At 36.6% G+C, this 23,376-nt stretch overlaps 1 protein-coding gene across 1 annotated transcript; it reads right to left on the minus strand.

The window, feature by feature from the left end:
• Positions 1–4,903: 4,903 nt before the first annotated feature.
• LOC140239447 (metalloproteinase inhibitor 3-like) lies at positions 4,904–23,042 on the minus strand. The gene is made up of 4 exons (XM_072319286.1): positions 22,889–23,042; positions 6,182–6,421; positions 5,649–5,776; positions 4,904–5,131 (listed from the first exon to the last, which is right to left on the minus strand). Exons 1-4 carry the CDS (start codon positions 23,040–23,042, stop codon positions 4,904–4,906), a joined length of 750 nt encoding a protein of 249 aa, XP_072175387.1.
• Between the last annotated feature and the right edge of the window lie 334 nt (positions 23,043–23,376).

Raw genomic sequence — 23,376 nt, forward strand, 5'->3', positions numbered from 1 at the left:
GAGAATGCAGCAATATTAGTAGAACACATCAGTGAAAGTTTCAGGAAAATTAGACAATCGATGCAAAAGTTATGAATTTTTAAAATTTTTGTGTTGGAATTACTGGATGAGGAGACTACTGCAGCTTGTGATGTCATATGCGTACAACAGTATAAAGAAAATGTAAAGAAAATTCAACATATTTTCACTTTTTTTTTATGTTTTCACTTTTTTTGCATAATAAAAGAACACTTGACTTGTCTCTTTCTAAAGGCAGGGGGAATAATATTATCCATAACATATGTCAGTAACGAGTCAAGGGAATGTGTACTTTTTTCAAAAGATGAAATTTTGTGAAATTCTCATTATATTTTTCTTATATTGTTGAACTCATGTGACATTGTATGCTGCAGTAGTCTTCTCATCCAGCGGTGACTGCACAAAAACTTCAAAAATTCATAATTTTTGAAAGGATTGTCTGATTTTCCTCAAACTTTCAATGATGTGTTCTACTAATGTTGCTACATTCTCTCAATCCTTATGTTTATGAAGGTGAAAACTTGTCCTTTAATATAGTTTATGATCACACCCTTGATATGCAAAACTAATCTGCCTGTCAACTTCTCCCTTTTTCGTTATATGTAAAAATGTTATTACATTACTTTTCAGCTATTCAGTCCATCTGAGAATAACTCTACCATTTATCTTCTTCTTTGATTTAAATCAGCAAAAGGTATGTAGTGGAAACTTTGGTACAAGCATACTTTAATGGGAGTCATTTGAAGCAACAAGATTTTGATGTCATCTTTTTTGCTTAAATGGCTGAGACCAACCCTGGTATTCTATAACAAAATAGAGGACTTGTGGACTTAGCAATTTCACAACTCTAACTTTTAATTTGTAGTCTGTGTGTATTGAAACTTCTGCTGGTTTCTTGAGGTGATTTCCTTCTTATTTTTTTTTTTTAGTTAGAAAGGTAGTTAAGGTACAGATCCCGCTTCATTCATTCAAACTAGACCCCCGTGGAAGACCAGTTAGTGCAGCTGAATATGTAGGCTATCCAGCCATCTTGTCAGATGGAAAATGAAAACTACAATAGCATGTATTGCCGGTATTTGTTTAGCTTGTTAAACTGTTAAAGCTGGTAGTAGTGCATTATAATATATATTCTTTTAATTATGTACTAGAATTGCTTGGCTCACATCAATGGAGTACATACTTATGACAGATTATGAGTGATACTGTATATTATTGTGGCAGGAGAATTTGTTCCCATCTTATGTCATGCAAATCATGGAAATAATATTGTATAGTGATGATTTTTTTTTTTCTCTCTCTCATTCAGTACAAGAATAACCAATGTTATACATAAAAGTTGATTTTTTTCTTTCTCTCATTCAGTACAAGAATAACCAATGTAATACATAAGAGTTTGTTTATGTTGTTTGAAGTATCAAAATGCCCTAACCTCAGACTGAAATAGTACTGTTACATGCCTAATGTATTGTACGTAGTTGTCAACTTCTTTTTCTTCATATTTCTAGTAAAGAACATGTCTTGTTGTGAAGTCTTACTGCTTTGAAACATACGCATAAACTGCCACAGAAATGTTACAGATATTGGATACAATATTGCTTTTGTATTCACACAACAGAGGAAACAACATGAAAGTATATTGATAATGATGTTGATATATGAATTAACCATTTATTTACAAAATATATAAACATTGCTACCATAGGCAACAATAGGCACATACATGTATATGTACATATTTACAATGTATGTTTTGTCTGTACAAGAAGTAAGTAAAGAAAAATATGATTTAGTACAGTATTTACACAATGATTGCAATACAAAAGCCAAAATAATACAGAACAGTAGTGATACAATTAAGACACTACAATAACTGGCTGCACATACAGATATAGCTAGCATAGATTATACACACATTTGTATAATACTGCTTTTATTGCAGTAAACCTTTTTTTATAGACAATATTGAACAAAAGCGTCACACAATCCCCCCCCCCCCCACTCCATGGAATCCTAATCTTACTGCGTACATAGCATTGGCATCAGCATTACCAAGCAAGCAAAAAGACATGTCTATAGAAAGATTGCCACACAATATTATGAGCAATTAAAGATTGTTTCATGTCATTCTAACATATTAAAAAAAAATTATTCTATGTCTAACAAGAAGTATTGTAGGAATATCTAACCTTCATCACTTCATTCATGGTGAATGTTTTTGTGGGCTTGGAAATCTATACACTACCAACCTGTATTCTTTTGGTTTTTAAATCTATTTTGCTTTTTACAGAGAAAGACATTAAATTGTTCACATAGTCAGTAATAATCTACTTTAGATTCATGCACAAATCATGTATGTATATCCAAGATAATGATGTTAATTTTTGCCATATTTAGGGCAAAGAGGGGCATGTAAAAACACACATTTGTACTGATTCAATAATCATGATCATTTAGCAAATCTCACAAAACTGCTCAAAGTATGCATTCCATCGTACTGTATCAAAATATGTATTTTGTGAGTTGACACTGGAAATCTATCAATTGATGTCATATTAAAAAAGAAAAAAAAAACTTTCTATTCTTTTTTTCTGCAACAGATTTGAGTCAGAATTTGCTAATGATTATAGCCTAAGAAGGATATTTCATGTTTCAGACCTCTACAATGGATCAGTATTAGTTTCTTTCATGTCTTGATCGATCAGCATTTTCCCTCACATCTGCCACATTTACGAAATTACACCACATATGAAAGAAAAATTAACCACACTTGCTTTCCAGGCAATATGATATCAACCTTTTATATTGACAAACATAAAGAATTGGCATAGTACCTCATTTGATTTCCAGTTCTTGTCTTTTTTTTTTCTTTTTCTATCATCACATTTTGGTCACAGATAAGAAATATGAATAGGAAAAAATAGGGACAATAATATGAAGCACTAAATATGTGGCTGTATGTTACAAGCATGGTTTCAATTTAAGCTTAACCCCCTTATATCAGGAGCATTTAGGTTCCTGTAGAAAGTCTATGGGGGTTTCAGACTCTCCAGGAAACAGCTTAATTCAACCTGTACTATGCTTCCTTCACTAACTGGTGTGGATGTCTTGAAACTAATTGCCAGTGAATAGAGATGGCCCAATTACTGTGGCCTTCTTGTTTAACTGAGACACCTTGTTGTGCCTGAGTGGGCTAGCTAATTCACAGATAGGTCAAGTTTTGAAAGAATTATCTGAATGCTGATGAAAAAGCGTGGCAAGTTAAAGCTCAGTTCCTGGACACATACATTGTGTAAACACTTTAAAAGGATGAAAGGTTGTTGATGTGCATTTGTCTCAGCATTTTATTTTTTCTACAGGAGCATCTGAATTTAATGATGAAGTAATATATTGGCAGATCAGCTTTGGAATCTTCTAACTTCAGCAAGAATATACTCTATGATAGGGCCTACTTCTACAAGGATATAAGAAACATAGTTTGAAATACAGTTACAATAACGTAATGGGGCAGACTTTATTTCAGTTTCTTAAGTGGAATGGTAGGCTTAAAAGTTTCATAATTTCATAGTTTGGTTCACGCTTCAGAGTAAAACAATCTAAATGAATCCAAAAATTGTAAGGTTTCATCTTTAAACTACTAATCACTGTAAAACACTGGTAAACTATTCTGGACATACAATATAACTACAAAGTATTGAAGTGATGCTATTAAAATCATTTTGAAAAACTGATATCCATACACAGATTATTTTACCGAGAAGAAAAATCTGATTACAAATCAAAGGGAAACAAAGGTCTTTCATAGTCACACACTTGTAAGGATAAAACTCTTCATTTCATGTTTTCACTAAGTTGATACAAAAGGTTACGAATGGTTCTCAAGGAATGAAAACTAGGCTAGTTTATACCTTTATTGAAACTGCCTCTGTGATCGATCATATAGACATATTTTCAATATGTAAGAAATTTGGTACTCTATATTCAAATGGATAAATATAGAACAGTTGAATCGCTAACTCTAATATTTGTCTTATCAATATTTGGGAGAATACAGGTCTTCAAGTAAATTTATGTGTATGAATCTTTGAATCAAAATTCCTGAATGTTTTAAAGGATTTGGCATAGGAAATGTAAGAGGTTTGTATACATTATACCATTTCTTTTGTGCAAATGCACTACCGTATCTATCGGTAAGTTGACCACTGACATTGACACATAGTCAAAAGACAAATCCATTCCACCACCAGGGGAAGGGGTTATTCAATGTGAATTGCATTCCCCAGCCATGCCATTTGCCTTTTTTATTTTTCCCATTCAAATCATGTTGCATTAAGCATTCATTCATCCAAGCGTATGGCACAATGTGCCTGGTTGATACCATTTGCTGACTTCTGCTAGTCACCTGGAGCAAACCATGAGGAGTTGGTATCCTTTGTCTGTTTTCTTGAAGCAAATATCACATGGCAATTATCGCTAATGTCTCACTCGCCATGATAACTATCATGCAAAACAAATTGAGCGTTCTCTTGCATGTGTGTATTGTCCGCATTGCTCAACCTTATACCACTCCTTGGGCTGTTAGGACTTGGCCGCCTTCTGTTGCATGTAGCAAATATCACATGGTTGTTCTCACTATTGTCTCAGTTGCCATGACAACTATTCAACAAAACAAATCAAATGTTCCCATGCGCGTGTGTATTGTCCTCATTGCTCAAGTTGGTACCACTTCTTGGGCTGTTAGAACTTAGCAGCCTTCTGTTGGATGTAGCAGATATCGCATGGTTGTTCTCACCATTGTCTCAGTTGCCATGACAACTATTAAAGCAAAACAAATCAAATGTTCTCTTGCATGTGTGTATTGTCTGTGTTGCTCAAGTTGATTGGGCTGCTAGGACTTGGCCGCCTTCTTGACTCTGTTCTGCCGCATCAGCATGCGATTCCGGTAGCAACCCTTGAGGTTGAAGGACCGGTACCAGCCACAGTTGCCATTTCCAAAGCGGATGCAGCGCGAGTGCTTGGCTTCGCAGTCATCATCATCATAGCGCAGCCCGGAGAGATCCCAGTGGCACATGCTGGTGCTTTGCTGCTTGCAGTTGCCGCTGAAGCATAGGCTGATCTGTGTTCAGAGGCAAGGATGAAGATAAAAGTCAAGGAGATTACATTAATTGTGTTGAAAGTTCTAAGTCAGTGTAGGCATCCTGTGAGCAAATGTACCATGTCCCTTGAAATTACATATATACAAATACAGCCCGGTTGCACTCAGTGTAGTGTTCCTTAAATGCTTGTGAAGTAGGTTACGAAGTTACATTAGCATATCACGATCACTGAACTTTGTTTGAACACATTTTGTTTTTAAGATTAAGAAAGATCTGTACTTCAAAACAAAAAACTACTACAGTAAATTCTTAGGAACAAAATGTTCTAAAGTCCCCTTGTGTACCCCTCTACATGGGCAATACCAAGAACTGGGAGCGTTTCATCAAGTGTTGATCAGATATTCTTTTCTGACAAGTTTGCTCCAAGCCAATCAGATGCAAGGATTTCAGTAGTTAAAAATAGTTTGTCAGAAAAAAATACCTGACAAAATGCTTGATGAAATGCCCCTAAATTGCATAAAAATTCTTTAATCTTACCTGACAAGTATCACAGTACTGTCTGTAGAGATATCGCACTCCTTGTTTTTGCATCTTGGTCAAATCCGCATACTCGATCACCCAGTCGCAAGCTCCAACGTTATAGCGCCCTGTCTCATCCCATGTTCCTGCATGAGATGATAATGAGAGATGGAGTGAAGGACTAAGATAAATCTTCGGTTCAGATAACATACACAAACACAATAATGATTTCATTCCAATGTGTATTAGATATACTTTCTTTAAGCCATTGCATACCAGAATGGGATGTCTGTTGTCTTTTCTTTGGGAAATTGCAAGAATGTAGTATATATTGACAGCAAATGCCATCTGAATTCTCCCCCACCCCAAATAGAATATGATAATAGTAAAGTAAGGGAAAAAAAGAGTGGGAGGAGATATAAGAGAAAGAGAAGAAGATTATTCATAATGTTCATTGTGTATAAGAGATCATAACTGCTAGTGCTGTCAAGCATGGGCCTATCAGGGGGGATTACCATTTGCAGACATGACACAGGTCACAACCAACTCACCTGTGATGATGTAGACATGTCCCTTCCTGAGGCGTGGGAGGCCACACCCTTTATCATTTCTCAGCATCATTGCCTCGACGTGCCGGTGGAGCCCCATCTCACCGTCCCCCTTGTAGATGCGCTCCACCTTGACGATGTAGGCCGTCACACCATCCTCAATGTCAAGGGGGGCAATATCGCGCCCTCCCTCATCCACTCGGTCAGACATGCTTAGCCTCCCGAGGATCTTTCCGCGCACAACTGCAGACACGAAAGAGATAATGCACAAAAACAATATTAAACAAAGATGTTGCTTTATTTAAAAATGCAGCACTGGATAGTGAATTTCTATGCAGATTGGATGTCATAGGATGAGACAATGTAGTTTTTAAAAAAGAAAAGAAAATGTGTTTAAAATTGTCTGCAAAAAGAATTTACTTTATTGTCTATAGAAATTGTAACTCTAAACATGATAAAGAAAGTGTTTCAGAAATGTAATTATAAAAGCAGAAATCTTCTGCCATCTGAAATTCATCAAAGTATTCGGGAACTGAATCCGACCTCACAAGGAATGAAATATCACAGTAAGGATGAGAGACACTTTTCTGTTTTATTCTATCAAATGTTCTATTTTTGGATTAAGATGATAATTCTCAAGAGGTCACACTATGACACAGTTTTTTAACTTCGGAAGGACTTCAGTCTTTTGGGATTAGACACGTTTTGAAGCCCGTCAAAATCTCTGCTACTATTTTGACTCATCATTGCTGCAATCTGTATAACGTTCTTCCCTCTCCGATGGTATCGAGGGTGGAAAATTGTCAGCCGGGATAGATGGATGGGTGATATGCGAGGCGATGGGAATGATAATGGATGTTGTGATTAAAGAACTCTATGGGAGTACATGAATGGGAAATCCCACAGATACTAAGTGGATGATGCTTAAATTAACCCCTTCCTCCTCTCCTGTTATACCTCACTCCAATCAAAAACTCATTCCCGTACGTCTTCACATCTCTCTGAGAGAGCGCTCGCCACAGAACCATGGAATAGATGTGACCATGCCTCACAAAACCCACAGAAGACATGGAGATGCAAGTCATGGATCAATAGATAATGGGTCAAAGTTTTGGCATTTTCTGAAAGAGTAATCCCTACATATATATCTTAAATTTAGGCCACACACACACAAACACCAAAAAAAAAAAATGAAAAGAAGAAGAATAAGTTGTAATAGTGTAGTGGGAGTTTGTACAGTTCTGTTTACCCATGTTTCGTAGTCCTAACATTACTCTTCTAGATTTTCTGCCCATGAACCATAATGAAAGTAAACATGAAAACTCTGTAAACATGGACCTGTAATACTTGCAAACTTATGTTGGAGCTCCATGCTATAACTTTTGAAAATAATGACCCTGTGAATTTGTAAATAGGCAATGGCTGTACTGATATTTGATGTAAACATGTATAGAGTGTGCTATTAAATGAATATACTAACCTTAAGGGTAATCTGATAATCCAGCAGTATTATAATGGTTGCTGTAGAGTTTTAATCTCTACAATCCAGTAGACTTAACAAGAAAAAAACAACTTTAAAGCTCTTTTTCACAAACCTGATGCTCTTCAAAGTGATATTTTCTTCCACATATTCAGCTGGGGGAAAATATCCAATTTTGATGACTTCTACATCACATTATCAGAATTGGAAACCTCTTTGTGTGAAATACAATCTGCAGACAAAATTTTTTATGCAAAGTCACTTCTGATAAAGTACACACCTGAAGTGAAATTGATGGTCAAGGGTAGCAGGCCTAATTTGTCACTTTGTAGCCTAGCCTTTGTATGTGTCTGTGCTATTTTTGATGATTTTGATTTCCCTCACGATTATTGCTCTGAATATTGTTGATGGCCAAACTGTTAGATTCTTGAGATTAAGCAAGCATATTCCCCCATGGAATATCAGCTTGGGATGTCCACATTGAGATCTTGAGATCGGACTTGACCTTGTTACTCTCCTCATGGTCCAGGGTACCCTCCCGACCCTTTGACCTTTTGTGAATACTTGATGCATATCCCCTTGGGTGGATGTCTAGGTCAGCTGTGTGAAGGACGCTAGACAATGTGCCTGCCCCTTCCCACTCCCCACCCCCCTGCTGCCCACCCACCCGCCCCAACTCCACTTTCCATTAGCCAGTCGTATCAGTACCCACATGTTGCAGCTTCCATTAGGGAAGCATCCTGTCCTACCAAGGCGGAGCCACCATGTGTCCTGGCCTCACAATTAAGTCTAATTCTACAGTTCCTGTATCATGGTCTTGGACCAGACCAAATTATTTTTACTCCCCTCCTCCTCCCCCCCCCCCCCCCCTCCCAGCACACACCCCGGCTCCTATCTCATCATTATTATCTCCAGTAGAGTTTATGCCACCATATAGTTAAACAAATGATAACAAAGAAAGTAACTAATGTGAAGCTATAGTTAACAGATCATAAAGAAAACTCCTCTATCTGGTAATAATGAAGACACATCAAGGAGAACGGCTTAAACTCACTTAGTAGTTTGATAGAATATAATAATCATATTTCTTTTGATTATCTTTGAAGAGCTAATATCCTTGTGCACGCCTTTTCATTATCAAAGTAACATAACATTCATGTTATTCTTTTAAGTGATTACTCAAAAATTGTATTTCACTTTAATACAAGTGTAACCCCCCCCCCCCCCATCATCCCAGGTCCCAAGACCTGCAAAGAACACCTTCACCTGTGTTCAGGTTATATGGAGGAACACCTGTTACCCAGGTATTGTTACTCCCTGGAGGGGCTACTCATTTAACCCATCAAGTCCTGGGCAATTTTTTGCAGCAGAAATCTTATCACTGAGTTGGCAACTCTGAATTCCGCTTTATTCTTGTTCTATATTGGAATGATTAGATGGAACTAATTGAATTTCTTTAATAAATTAGACAGAAATTTGTGGAATTTACCAATAGCAGAGAGAAACAGGAACTTGTATAGTATGTTGCCAATTTGAGAATTATATAAAGATTAAGCAAGGAAGAGGCTTTGAAAAATTCTACAAATGAGGCTATCACTTATACATAAAAAAGAGACGACTCAATTGAATTTTTCATTCAACCTTTTAACTCATAGAGTTCCGAGTATACTCGGGCAAGTGTCCATGGAAAATGCTTGTTGTAGCAAAAATCAGCACATCCTCAATGGGTTAAAAGACTCAAATGAGCTTTAATTCTATCTCATGAAACACAAACACTGAATAGTTTGGGTTTTTTTAAGATTATGAAAATAAATAGCCCCAAACCAGAGTAATGTGGTTTGTGAATCTTGATGGGTTAAATTGAGAGTCCCAACTTGTCACTAAGGTGAAACTTTGATGAACAGAACAAAATCAAGCAAACAGAACAGTGAAAGTTTTGTTCAGGCAAGACCAATTATGATGTGGATTTTTTCTTCTTCTTTTTTGTTACACATGATCATGTTACATGAGGCGATAATGTCATTGTCCTGCAAGACTTCTATTCAGTTGCATGCATGTCTTTTCACTGGAATATCTCATTTTTCTGCACATGAAATTAAAGGTTTTAAAAACAAACCTTATTCTTATGAAATTGTTATTGTGTGTCAAATGCTTAACAGTAATATTTTCATAACTTTGAAGAGGTCTTCGTTGCTGCCAAGAAAATAAAGAATTTATGACATTTTTATATAGAAGGTAATGGGAGAGTTGTGAGGCAACAACATCAAGTTTAAAATGCATGCGTGTTTGTTCACAATATCTGTGCTGTATATCTGCATCTGTTGACTCTTCATCACACGTACTGACTCTAGGAGGGGTAGTGTTTACAAGTAATTCGCATGTCTGTTTGCCTGTGGATGACTTTCCTTCTGTTTACATCAGGTCACCACTTATCACCTTCTTCATGCGTCATCAGACAACCTGCCGTCTGAATGTCATGGTCTTCAGTGGGAGCAGAGAGTGCTCTTTTCCCTTCACCTCCCTGCCACCTTTGCCGTCTATGCGCTTACTCAACTTTCAGAAACAGGAGAGAGAAAAGCATATTTGAAACTTAAAGCTGTTAAGTCTTTAATAAGAATGATAGGGAATTGTAGCTATCTCTGCCTGCCATTTACAGTCAGCATTCTTAAAAAGTGCTGGGTTGCCCATGACAACCACTAGCATAGAAAGGGCGGTTTGGGTACAAGCGTGAGTCAGCAAGGGGTACCTTCAGGGGAGCACTTCCTCCAGTGTTTAAACTTTTTCTTCTTTTTTTTTGTAACAGAAGACAGAATTGGCCTTAATTTGTTCCCCTATCGTAGTATCTTTGTGGGGGTGGGCACTCTTTTTTCCTCCAGTGTCCGATGAAACTTGTCTGCGTTTTAATCTGTTGAACGCGATCCATACTTTTCGATTGCTACAAAGTAGGTGACGCAAAGCTTGAAGTACATCCGTTTTCAGATGTAAATCAAGATATTTGGTTCCTTTTACTTCTCTATGTCTCTTTGACATTTATGTCTTGAGATGATTTGATAAAAAGAAAGAGGAGGAAAAGTTGAGGTTATCTCCAGCCTGTTAACTGAAATCGAAAGTAATGCGATGTGTCGCATGATGTCATCATATTAGATTCATGGCACGCCTCCAAAGCATGAAGCATATTAAAAAAAAAAAAAAAATGTGTTATTCTGTTCACATATCTTGTATCATACAAGGATGATACATGATACCTGAAAAGTTTCTTGCTTTACACTTGCTGCATGGCATTGTAGATATTGTTTTTCTCTCATTTTTGTGAGGATTGGGAATGGGAAAGAGTAACAAAAGATGACATTTTTATTGTCAGCCACATTCATTTATGTGGATTCAACTTTTACTTGCCATTGCAAACATTACTGTGCACAGATATATCCCTTTTACGTGACGTATCATTACCGCAATAATCGTTTCTGAACTGATGGCACATACGTGGGGATGCAGCACCAAGCACGCAGCTTCTTTCCTGTAGCGTCATGGAAACTGCCATATGCCCTTGACGAGACAATCTTCACATGCAAATTATTTCAGGACAGTCTGACGAGCAACACGTGTTGGATAATCTGGTTATGTCGGGTCTGAACGTCATGATTTTTTTTTTTCTTGCAAACAAATTTTTGATATCGGGATACAGCTAGGAAAAGATCAAGCCTACGTTATGTGCCCCTTGATATAAACTCGACATCCTATAGATCCAAAGTGAAATAAAGATGGCACTATTGTGATTATCTTATCTTTACACCAGCCCATTACCCCAGCCCCCCCCCCCCCAAAAAAAAAAGTAGAGAAAAGTCCTATTAGATATGCCGTTGATTTTCTTGTATCAACTAAGTGATATGGTCACTCAGGAAGACAGGAATTTTGTGATGACATTGAAAGCAAAAGTACCCAAAATACACTTAAAACCGCACAGATTAAAAGACTAGATATCAAACTGGTAATCCAGCTGAAGTTTGTAGATTTGTATCTTTACTTTCTTTCTTTTTTGTTATAACCAGAGAGAAATTGTTTTTTACAAGAGTGTACCAGATCATGCATAAAGCATGAATTTGTATGTGTTTGTATGTACAGTCAAACCTGCCTTGGCGACAGCCTGTCTATAGTGGCCACCTGCCATATTCAGCCACTAAAAACAATTCTCCCCGGAGAGAAAAGCCGTATTAATGACCATTTTCTGTAGCAGCCATCCGTCTATAGTGGCCACTTATTTGTCTCCCTTCGGTGGCCATTATAGACAGGTTTGACTGTATATCAAAGTTCCTGTGGTAACATAACAAAGCATAATTAAAAAAAAAAAAGTTTAGTAGCAGGTAGTGTTCACAGCTAAACCACAAGCATGTGATTGTCTATTATATCTTTTTGTATTATGTGTGTTGAAAATGTGCACTCATGTCTAGCAATGCATCTGAGAGTGGCAGAAAACAAAAAATAACACCTGCTATTCTCACAAACAATCAGAAATTGAAACATGGGAGCAGGTGCTTTAAATGATGTTTAATTCATGTGGACACCATCCTCATCTGAAAGGGGACTGTAGCCAAGACAGCTGTTTATTCTTACGTTCAGAAACAGTGGCAAAGATTCAAAAATGAGCTGACACTTCCAACAACACAGAGAGTACTCTGGTCGACTTTCGGAAGAGTAACAACTTTCTTATTTTGAAAATTAGAGTGCACAGCCATGGTCAAAACAGGTCTGCTAAGAGTTAAGTTAATTTGTATGATTTCCACTCCACCATCATACAGTGAAACCTCAGCCCCATAGAGCGTGCTCGAAGCTCCAGAGCTAGAAGCTTCAGAGCCCCAACTCTGACATTTGGAGAAGATACACAAACATTGTTTCCTAACCCCTCTTCCTACTCCTTTAGGTATTATATCAACACATTACAAAATAGGCTACTTGTAGTTTAACGGTATTAAAACTTTCATTTCTCATAGATAAAAAACAACAACATTAAACACACCCCCTACACCATCTGTAATTATTTTGTGCTCTAGAACTGTCAGCAAATGAGAAATTATACATTTTCCTCTGTGCATATTGTAGCTTCAAGGTTATATGTATTCCCAAATATGTGACCCACTACAACAAAAGAATCTGAGAGTCGGGGGAGGTTAATATTCTGAAAATGACATGACATTACTTCCTTACTCTTTAGCTTTGATTTCATATGACACATATAACACTACTCACAAAAGTACTCAGTTGTGAAAATATCAATGATTTTATGAGAACATGTCAAGTGGTTTAGGAAATCAGCGTTTCAAGAAAACCGCCTTCAAAGTTTTCCTTCCAATGCAATCGTGCTCAAGGGGAGCTAAGACAGTTTTCACCTCTTGACAATAGAAGGTGTGCTTCTAGCAATCTCCGCGATGTTCATTCAAGCTTAGCACCAGCGGTCTACGCATGACCAATCATTACCCAGGATGCCACTCACTGACCAATAAGATCACTCCCTCATTGTTAGGTGCGGAGTCTATCTGCAGCGCTAAATCCAAATCTTTGCACACGTTTCTGTTCCATTGAAAGTCAGAAAATCATGGCTCAGAAAAATGCTAATTTCTTGCCCTTTCCTCTGATCATTTAGCTTCAAAATTCATGAGATGATTGAGAAAATGTCAACCTACAAAATCATGTCAAAAACAGAAATCCGATTTGACTGATTTTGATGGTCTGACTTCAGACTCGATTTTCTCAGCTCAGCCGTCAGCGACTTTCGGATCCTTTTGTTGTAGTGGGTCACATATAGTTCATCTAATGTCAGAAATGTTCTATTCTCTGAAGAGTCGCAGGTGCTCTTGGTTATGTAACAGTACACTAAAAAGAACTCCCTGATATTTTTTGTCTATTTTTGTCAGTCATTTTCTTTTTTGAATTGTGTAGGTAAAAAACAAGATCTCATCAAAAGCTTGAAATGTGAAATTATGGAATCTTTCAATTATAGAAGGAATTTAAAAAAAAGATGAATTTTCTACACCTACAAAATTATCATTGATTTTTGGCAAAAAAAAAAAATCAGAAGTAACTCCATCTTTTTCTTTTCATAGACTTCAAGCATTGCAGCTGTAGTTGAGTTTAGAGGCTCATGAAAAAAAGACAAATTTGTCATCTTAATGATTTTACCTTCATACTTCTACCTGTTTTCAACCAAATCAAAAAAAAAAAATGCTTAAAAAGGATCCCTTGAGTAAAGAAGGTTTCGTATTTACTGTCATCCTCTATAGAGTTTGGGATCAGTTGAACCAAGACATGCCACAATTTCTGACCCGGTCCGTCATATTTCGGGGGAGATCTGGCGATAAATTGACTTGTTTCAGTTTTGATAAGTTGTTCTTGTTGGATTGTGTAGAACAGGACACTAGATCCTAGCCGCAAGTGGCAACCTAATTCAGGTAATTTCCTCTGGCCCGTAATAGGTTTCAAGTTTAGCTTGTCATAGCCAGCATTTGAGTCTCCAAAATGATATATTTCTCTGCTACAGATTAAGTACTTGGATCCATGTTCAGCAATGAACATAAATTGTTTCTAGTGAAAAACGGAAAGAGTAACTCCTAGGTTTAATTTTTTTTTTTTTTTGGGGGGGGGGGATCTCTGATGCACCATGAGCCATTTCATTAAATTATGGACAAGACTAATTATTGTTACTATCTAGACCAAATGTAATCAGTTTGATATAGGCTAGCTTACATGAAAACATTCTTCCATTGCCTGACCAATTTCATTTATAATTTTGCTTTCAGCAGATTTATTTGTTTTACGTGTAGATTCTTCATGTCATCAGTAGGGAGTGCCATGACCTTCCTTTTGGCAACTGTTTGCCAACTCCAGTGATAAAAGAATGACAAATATTTATAATACAAACCTTGACAAATATTTATAATACAAACCTTGACAAATAACTGTACATTGATTTTAGAAATATGCAGAACGATAATTTATGTTTCAGTATTTCAAATTCTGGGCTCCATTTCATGAGAAGTTATTAAGATAGCAAGATTTGCTGCAGTGGCAAGTGTTATTGTAACATCAAAAATCCTGTTTCCTAATTGGCTGTTGCTGCAAGAACTTGCTCTTCTAGGAAGAGTTGTTATCCTAACATCATACGTGAATTTAAACTTTGAACTTTACATGGTTACACTGTACCTACCTTATTTGCATGCATCATTATGTCCAGCATTCTTTGGTGAAAATACAGTATGTGAAAGTATAAAATTTTTCAACAGTCATATATAAAGTTATTTCTACCAATTATTTTTAAAAACCTCTTTCTTTCTGTTTGTTTGTTTTTACTCATTTAAAGTTAACTTGAACATGGTGTGAAAATACATGTTGATATGTCAATGGCAAATAAGTTGGTCTGGGATGAGTTACTTCCATAGCAATGAAATCTATAGAACCCATTGATTAACCCTTGTTTTGCAGTGCAAGTCTTTATCATTCACCCCACATATGTTGTCATGTGAAAGATGCTAGAGAGTGAAAGAGACACAGCAAAATGAGTGCAATAGATGGCCCAGTACTTGCACATCTCTGATATCATCTGATCTCAAGCAATGATACTCAAGACCACATAGTCCCTGATACTTGATATAGTGTTGGGTTCTCGTTATTCATTGTGAAGCAGCAGAGATGGCAAGGAAGAGGGAAGCTCACAGGAAAGACATGCCTTTGTCAGCAGACATATTTCAGAAGAAAGAAAAGTATGCCAGAACGGGGAGGAATAATCATACTTGATCTCTTTCTAAGGATGCTAACACAGTTCAAACCATTTGTGATTTGATATCAGATTTTGCAATATTTCATGACTGTGTAGGGCATTCCTAGAAATATTGAATGAAACAACTACTTTTGAAGGCTTTTGTTATTTCAACAAAGGATTGATTCAAATTCAAACCTTATTTTCAATTTTTTCATTTTTATTGTTTTATTTTCATTTTTTTTTATTCTTATCAGCGGTGAATTGTGATAACTATTTGTAAAATTATAATAATATCACGAGTACTCTGACAAGATAATCACATTCTGCAAAATACAATGACACTGTTCTTGATCCATTTGGGGCCAATTTTTAGCCCTCTGTTCTGTTTGTCATCAAGTCAAATTGTGTAATATTGCACATCAGTGTGTCAGTATTAAGTTCGTTTCTGTGACCACTGCAAGCTAAATGGGAAACGTGACAGTATTTTTGGACCAACTGATTTTTTCCCAAACCTAAATGTGGACTCTTTGTAAAAATTGCAACGTGTGTAGTCTAAACCAACATCACTATTTTTGCTTTCATTGTTTAGCCTGAAGCTAAATATGGACTCCTTAAGGATTGCAAATTTCATCATCTTAACCAACATTGCTTTTTGTGCTTTAACAGTTTTGCCCGAAACTAAATATGGACTCATTGTAAGGATTACATATTTCATCATCTTAACCAACATCACTATTTATGCTGTTAATGGTTTTACCCAAACCTAAGTATGGACTCCTTGTAAGGATTACAAATTTCATCATCATAACCAACATCGCTATTCATGTTTTAATGGTTTTGCCCGAACCTAAATATGGACTTCTTGTAAGGATTACAAATTTCATCACCTTAACCAACATCACTATTCATGCTTTAATGGTTTTGCCCAAACCTAAATATGGACTCCTTATAAGGATTACAAATTTCATCATCATAACCAACATTGCTTTTTGTGCTTTAATGGTTTTTGCCTCAACCTAAATATGGAGTCCTTGTAAGAATTGCAATTTCCTTCATCCTAACCAACATCACTGTTTATGCTTGAATGGTTGTGCCCTTTAATAGTATGGACTATTTGTAAGAATTACAACTTGCGTAAACTTAACCGACTTTGGTAGTTATGCTTTAAATATCTCTGACTAAGTCACTGGTACACCTATAAACACGTAACGTTCTCAACCTCTCCAGAACATTCGTTCCAAATCACCTAGTGTGTGAGTTTCAAAATGAACATTCGCTTCATCAATCAGCAAGGATATTTTTCGCCTTGGGAAGAAGATTGACGTTGTTTTGATTTCAGATTACCGTGCAGAACAAGAAAGGTGTTTTGAAGTCATTCACATTCAACCCAACCCACCCCCCCCCCCCCCCCACTGGTTTCATGGTTCTATGCTCTATGCACATTTATCTGTGAATCACGCCTTGTAATCTGGCTTGTGTTTCGCGGTAAAATCAACAACTTCCTGGCATCTGTTGCGATGCTTTCCCTCCAACTCTCCAACCATGTCTCATTCCAAACAATGCCAATCAGCAGAAATTTGAGGGTTGTTGTGTACAGTGTCTGTCTTCCAAATGGCAAATTTTGTGATTACAACAAAAAATGAAAATTTAAATTTTTTTGGCCCAGGAACTGTGGCCCATGAATGGAATGGAAGTTTAAACCAAATAAACAAGGAACAAAAAAGCTGCTTGAACTAAATTAGTTTCCATTTTCTTTCTCAGTGATATTTAATTTTGAGATTAAACTGATACATCCAAATGTAATGACTTTTCAAATCTAATAATTTTACATCATAGCACTGCAAACATTGACATTTGTGTGGTGTAGTATGACTTTTAGTTTTATTAAAAATGATATGATTTTCAGAAACCATTAACAACTATTATGAATTGGGATGAGTTCTCCCTGAGTGTATCTCAGTGTCAAAAGTATTGTTCAACGAGAAATAAAATGCTTGAATATCAATTTAAACCTTCGAACCAGTAAAGGATACAACAACAAAAAATCCAAGTTTTCAGTGATGTTTCAAAGTGTAGAAAATTCATTGCTATCAATGTAAACATTGCTACTAGAATGAGCAAAGGAAAAACAAATGCATATGTTATGCATACCTTTTTTATACAAAAGAAGTTGTCACAGAAGAAATTTTTTTTTTTTTTTTTGCTTTAGTGTTATAACAAAGGTTTGCATGAATTACTTATGACAACCAATATTTTCATAATATGATATTATCATAAATATTCTAAAGTGGTCTTCGGGTCAGCTGATGGTACACCCACAAGTGACTGAGAATCTAGACACCAGTACATATGGGTGAGACTTCTGTGAAATTCTATGTGGTCCTAACCCAAGTCATATCCACAATCCTAACACACAACTGAAAAGATGAAATAGTACATTCTCTCCAGTATCTTTATGATCTGATTTGGTCACTTAACCCGTTGAGGATGGTTTGATTTTGCTACTACACACATTTCCCATAGACGCCTGCCCACTCTGGACTCATCCTCAACGGGTCAACCATGTTAACTCTTTCGATACCAGGGACTTGGGACTGTGTGTCCAACAGTATTTTTTGTTTGTTTGTTTGTTTGTTTTGGGGTTGTTATTGTTGTTGTTCTTGTTTTGTTTTGTTTTTGTTTTTGTTTTTTGCCAGTCAGCACTCAATGCACAAACATGATTAATGTTGCTGACTTCTCATAACTCTCTGGCTTCCTGCCCATTATTCATAAGCATTGGATTTAATTTCACCAGTGGCTATGCATTCAATTTGGAATTATCTGGTCATCCCTTGCTGTCATTTATCTCATTCACTGCATTTCTTTTGTTTTCTCTTTCTCTCAATTGTTGAATGAAATTTAACTGAACAAGAGGAGAGAATATATTTCTTCTTCATATTCCAAAATCTGATTTTGATTTGATAAATTAAATTAAATTGAAATGCAAGCAGAAGATTTAATTCATAAAAGTGCACTTGGCCTTATATAAGAATGTGTATTATGCGTGCATGTGTGTGTGTTTGTGTGTAGACACACATGCTATGCCAGGAAGATGGTTATAAAGCCCAGAAGGTCAAATAAATCAGAGTATGATCTGTGAGACAGACTTGGCTGAGATATGAGGCTGGAAAAAAAAGAAGTAGACCCCCCCCCCCCCCAAAAAAAAAAAAAAAAAAAAATGTTCTGTTTGTTCCACATTGCAGCTAGACCTTCCTTCCTCAAATTGATGGTAAGCGCAAAATGAAGGCAGACCCACTTTAACTCCATACTCACTGCTTAACTCAGCACTTTACTAGCCACCAGTGGGGAGCTAGATTAATGTAGTCCTCAGAGATGGAATAATCCCAATGGAGTTACTTTTAACCCATCATTACAACAGCTATTGACAAAATCTCAAAGCTGTAAGCTTTCTAACATTTTATTCATCCTACCATATCAAAAACACACCTGGCCACCAAAAAAAGTTACAAAATTGCACTTTTTTTAAAGAATTAAGGATGAGATGTGGTCAGTAGCAGTGTGCCTAAAATCAGAACAGAGTAGGTTAAATCAAAACACTATGGGAATGTAGGCCTACTTTTTCCAAAAGAAACAATTTAGATTTTTTTTCAGTTAAGTTTCAATACATTTCATGACTCTGCAAGTCAAATTTTAAGACAATTATCATATGAGTTGATAACAGATACCAAATTTCTCAGCACTTGTTCATTGAACAGTTTTGTCAACTTTAATATGTGTGACTTTATCATGGTAACATGTCAATGGGTCACAGTCAACTTGTCATGTCTAACTCGAATATCAAAATTTGACATTGGTCTGTGGTTGTTAACTACTAATGTTCATGTAACAGCTATATCTATATCAGCAACTATATTAATCTGCTATTAATGGATATCAAAGACATTGACCTTTCTCTTTTTTCATGTATCATTAAAGGGGATGGCTAGTACCTGATCAGTGGGAATCAGTGGGAATGCTGGGGGATGATTGTTCCAATCCTTATGGGATTCATTTAAGAGTACATTATATATCTGTTGTGTGAAAATTATTTGCTTCAGAATGGTCTCATACTCAAGTAATGTGCAGTTTAATCTTTCCAGGTTAGCAGGTTAACGGGCCGTTATCGATTGCCACGTCACTGTACAGGCATGCTAACCTGGAAGCATTGAACTGCACTTTACTTGAATATGAGACCATTCTGAAGCAAATGATTTTCACCCAACAATAGATATATAATGTAGGGTTGGGGGTACCACGTATCGACACCCTAAGGATCTGTAGCTTGTTTATTTTAAAAATATAATACAAATCCGCCTAATTCTTACCTCAAATATGCCATAAATACTGCAGTTTTGAATGTCGTGACCGTCTCATTGATTATAAATCTCCGTTTTAAAATAGCGCAATTTTAGTGCGTGCGTTCCGTTTTCTTCGCGCAGCTAAAAAGGGAACCTTGCGATCGGCACCCCCTCTCCTCCATAGGTATACACGTGAATTTCACAGCATAGGTAATACACGTGAATTTCACAGGCCATAGGTAATACACGTGAATTTCACAGCCATGCGTCGTTACTGATCGGATGTGTAATTTTTAGCTTGGTTTGTTTGAGTTTGATTTTTGTTTCTTCGTTTTTATTGTTTTTATAGCTAATGACACTTAATCCCGCGCGTACTTTTTCGTTCTATACGCAAACAGCCATGATACGCAGGGTGTCGATGGGAAGGTGCCCTGTCGATAGGTGGTGCCCCAACCATACTCTTAAATGAATCCCACAAGGATTGGAACAAAATCATCCCCCAGCATTCCCACTGATTCCATTGATCAGGTACTAGCCATCCCCTTTAAGCTATATTGAATGACCAACCCAACATATACTTCAAAAAAGTACAAAGAAGAATTTATGTTTTTTTCAGTCACAAAGTTTTAACCAAAAGTAGGCTGTTAGCAGCAACAATATATTTGATCATAGTGAGTGCATTTGTGTAAAAATATCTGAGGTAGCAGAGAAGCCTCATCCTGGCATGGCAGTATAGTGATTTTCTAATTGTTAAAAAGAAAGAAACAAACAAACAAACAAAGATCTAAAGCATATTATGCAATGCAGGTTATTTGCATGACAAACAGATCATTAGCACGCGAGATATGTGTGTCAGATACTCGAGTAACACTTCAACTAAAAGTAGTGTTTACTTCTTAATACCAATTTTCATATGTTTGTATAGAGTTTGTTTGGTTTGTTTTTTTATTTATGTCCAATATTCTCTGGTATATGTGACATAGTCAGATGGGGAAACCTACACCTCGTGCGTCCGATATGAGATTACCATTAAAGTATTTTCAAGTAAAAGTAGTTCTCATTTCTTATTACCAATTTCCATACATCTGTATAGAGTTTGTTTGTGTGCATTTTTTTTTTAATGTCCCAAATTCTCTGGTATATGTGAAAAAGTCAGATAGGAAAAGCTTACACCTCATACTATCTCTATAATATGTTTCCTTTCATTGACTGGGTGCTATACCCACAAACATGATTGCCTCCGACAGGGGGCTTAATTCGGGGCCCTAAATACCAGCAAGATGCTAATTGGTGGTTAGGGAGTAAAGAGGGTGGGGGGGTATTCAATGTTCTGTCTTGTTTAAGCCCCAACGTGCTTCCAACTTGGAGCCGGGATGGATGGCAGGAAATCATTGCTTTGTAGAAATTATCTGCAAGAACACTGCTACTCAGTGGACGAAAGAATGAAATTGAATAATTAGCAAGGGGAAAATTTGTTTTCGGGGACCTTCTGTTTTCATTTCGAATTTGCTCCAAGCTTTAAATAAGGTAATGGTGATGAGGCTGCTGGGATGTCTGAGTTGCTGTGCTAAGTATAACTTCTCCAGATCAGGTGCTATCAAGAATTCTTATCCCCAACTCTACTGAAATGATATCAGGTCTTTCATGAAAATTAATACATTTTCTAATGGATTACTTTCTTGGAATTATATGTCATATGTCAGGAAACACACTTCACAGCACCATTTTACAAAATAGGTTACATTTATTATAAGCACAGTAATTAGAGTTTCTACTACAAGCTGATTATCATCTATTTCACTTCTTTTCTTTTTTTTTGCGGACTTGTCATAGTTGAGGCTTCAGTTATTTATAAGGCAATTATGATCGTAAGCTGCCATATGAAACAGAATCTAGCAATGGCAAATCATTTTGTGTGTGCGTGTGTTCATCATTATATGTAGTCACTGGGATGACAAGACCTTGTATCTGCAATTTTGGTGAAAATGGCTTTTTTGGATTAATGGTCAAATAATGGGTAAAGTGATGTCCTGTCCAAATCCTAACTGTCTTACTCCAAAAATGAAGCCACTATGGCATGTCAAAGGAAAGGCTATCCCATTCGCCACAGTGCTTTGGCCGCCATGTTTTTTGGCTCTCCTGAACATTTGACATTTTGTAGATACGAGGTCTTGTCACCCCAGCGATGACTATGTAGGCATGATTATTTGATGAGCAGTGGTAGATGCTGCCTATATATTTTAGTTCAGATTACTTTGAAATTTGTTTTGGAAAAACCAAATAAAAATCATTGAGTGAATTTAAACCCATTGAGGGTGAGTCCCGAGTATACTCGGGCAGGTGTCTATAGGAAATGTATCTTATCGCAAAATCAGCCCATCCTCTATGGGTTGGTAAGTGTCAGCTCACAATGTGTAGTCATATTTATGTCTCCATTCTGAACAAACTGGAACCAAACGTTGCTAAGAATCTATGACATAATTTTTCACTCTTTGTGCTACAGCATACTTGCACAATGTGGAGTTTTTGACAAGATAAATAGATGTGAAATTAATGTAATTTGAAAATGAAGCTGCATAAGTGACCATTAGATTCAGCTATTTTAATGTGAAGACAAATAAACTGTGAACAACTGTATGATCATCTCATTGCAACATTTTCTCTGCTGATTTTATAACAAAATACTGAACATAATGATTTATATGGTAAGGGAATTTGGTCACATTAATTTAGTGTGAATTGCTACATATTTGTGAAAGAATCCAGACATCTATAAACACTGTAAAGACAAAGCTCTATAAATGCATTCCTAGTAAACTTGAAAGGAAATGTGAGAATAGATTAAGGTAAAGTTTATAATAGAAGATTGATCTTAAAAAGTACATAAAGATGCAATATGAAAATATCTCTACTTTCCTGAACAAATAACATTTCTTCAAAATGTATACCAATAGTCATTAATAGTCAGTAAGAGAAAACTCAGTTGTTAAAACTGATATCCATATAAGCTCTTATCAAGAAATTTGACACTGATATTCTCTGGCAATTATATTAGATGCAATCCCCATTTTTGGCTGATGAGATAACCATGGAAACATGATACATCCACGAAAATGACAGAACAATAATTCCAAGCCACTCACCAAAATCTGATCGGCAGAATTGCTGCTGGGGATGCTCCGGCATACACAGGCACTGCGCCGCAATCTTGGCATCCTCCCCACAGACCGCGAAGACCAAGAACCAGAAGATTGTCACTGACCATGCCATAACCGCACTAGAAATCCTCAATTCCATCCCGAGAAAAAAAGCCACCAGCCCAAGATCCTTTCCTTTCGTCACTCTTACAGAAAAAAAAAAAAAAAAAAGATCTTGTTTGTTGTGTTTGTGTGCGTTTATTCCTTGCCAATCCCAGGGAGCTCGAAAGCTGTAAATATCCAGTGTATCTTTTCTTTTTTGATATCTCTCTTTCTCTTTCTCTCTTTCTCGCTCGCTCCTTTTTAACCCCTTCCTTCCGTCAGAGCAAATTGCATCTAGTGGCGCGGTCTACTAACTTCTGCCAGGCATACTTCATTCCCGTTCCGCGTGATAATCCAGCTCAGCTGTTTATGTTCAGGGCATAGTACTGGGT

Source organism: Diadema setosum, chromosome 2 (genome assembly GCF_964275005.1).
Source record: "Diadema setosum chromosome 2, eeDiaSeto1, whole genome shotgun sequence".
Taxonomy (NCBI): domain Eukaryota; kingdom Metazoa; phylum Echinodermata; class Echinoidea; order Diadematoida; family Diadematidae; genus Diadema; species Diadema setosum.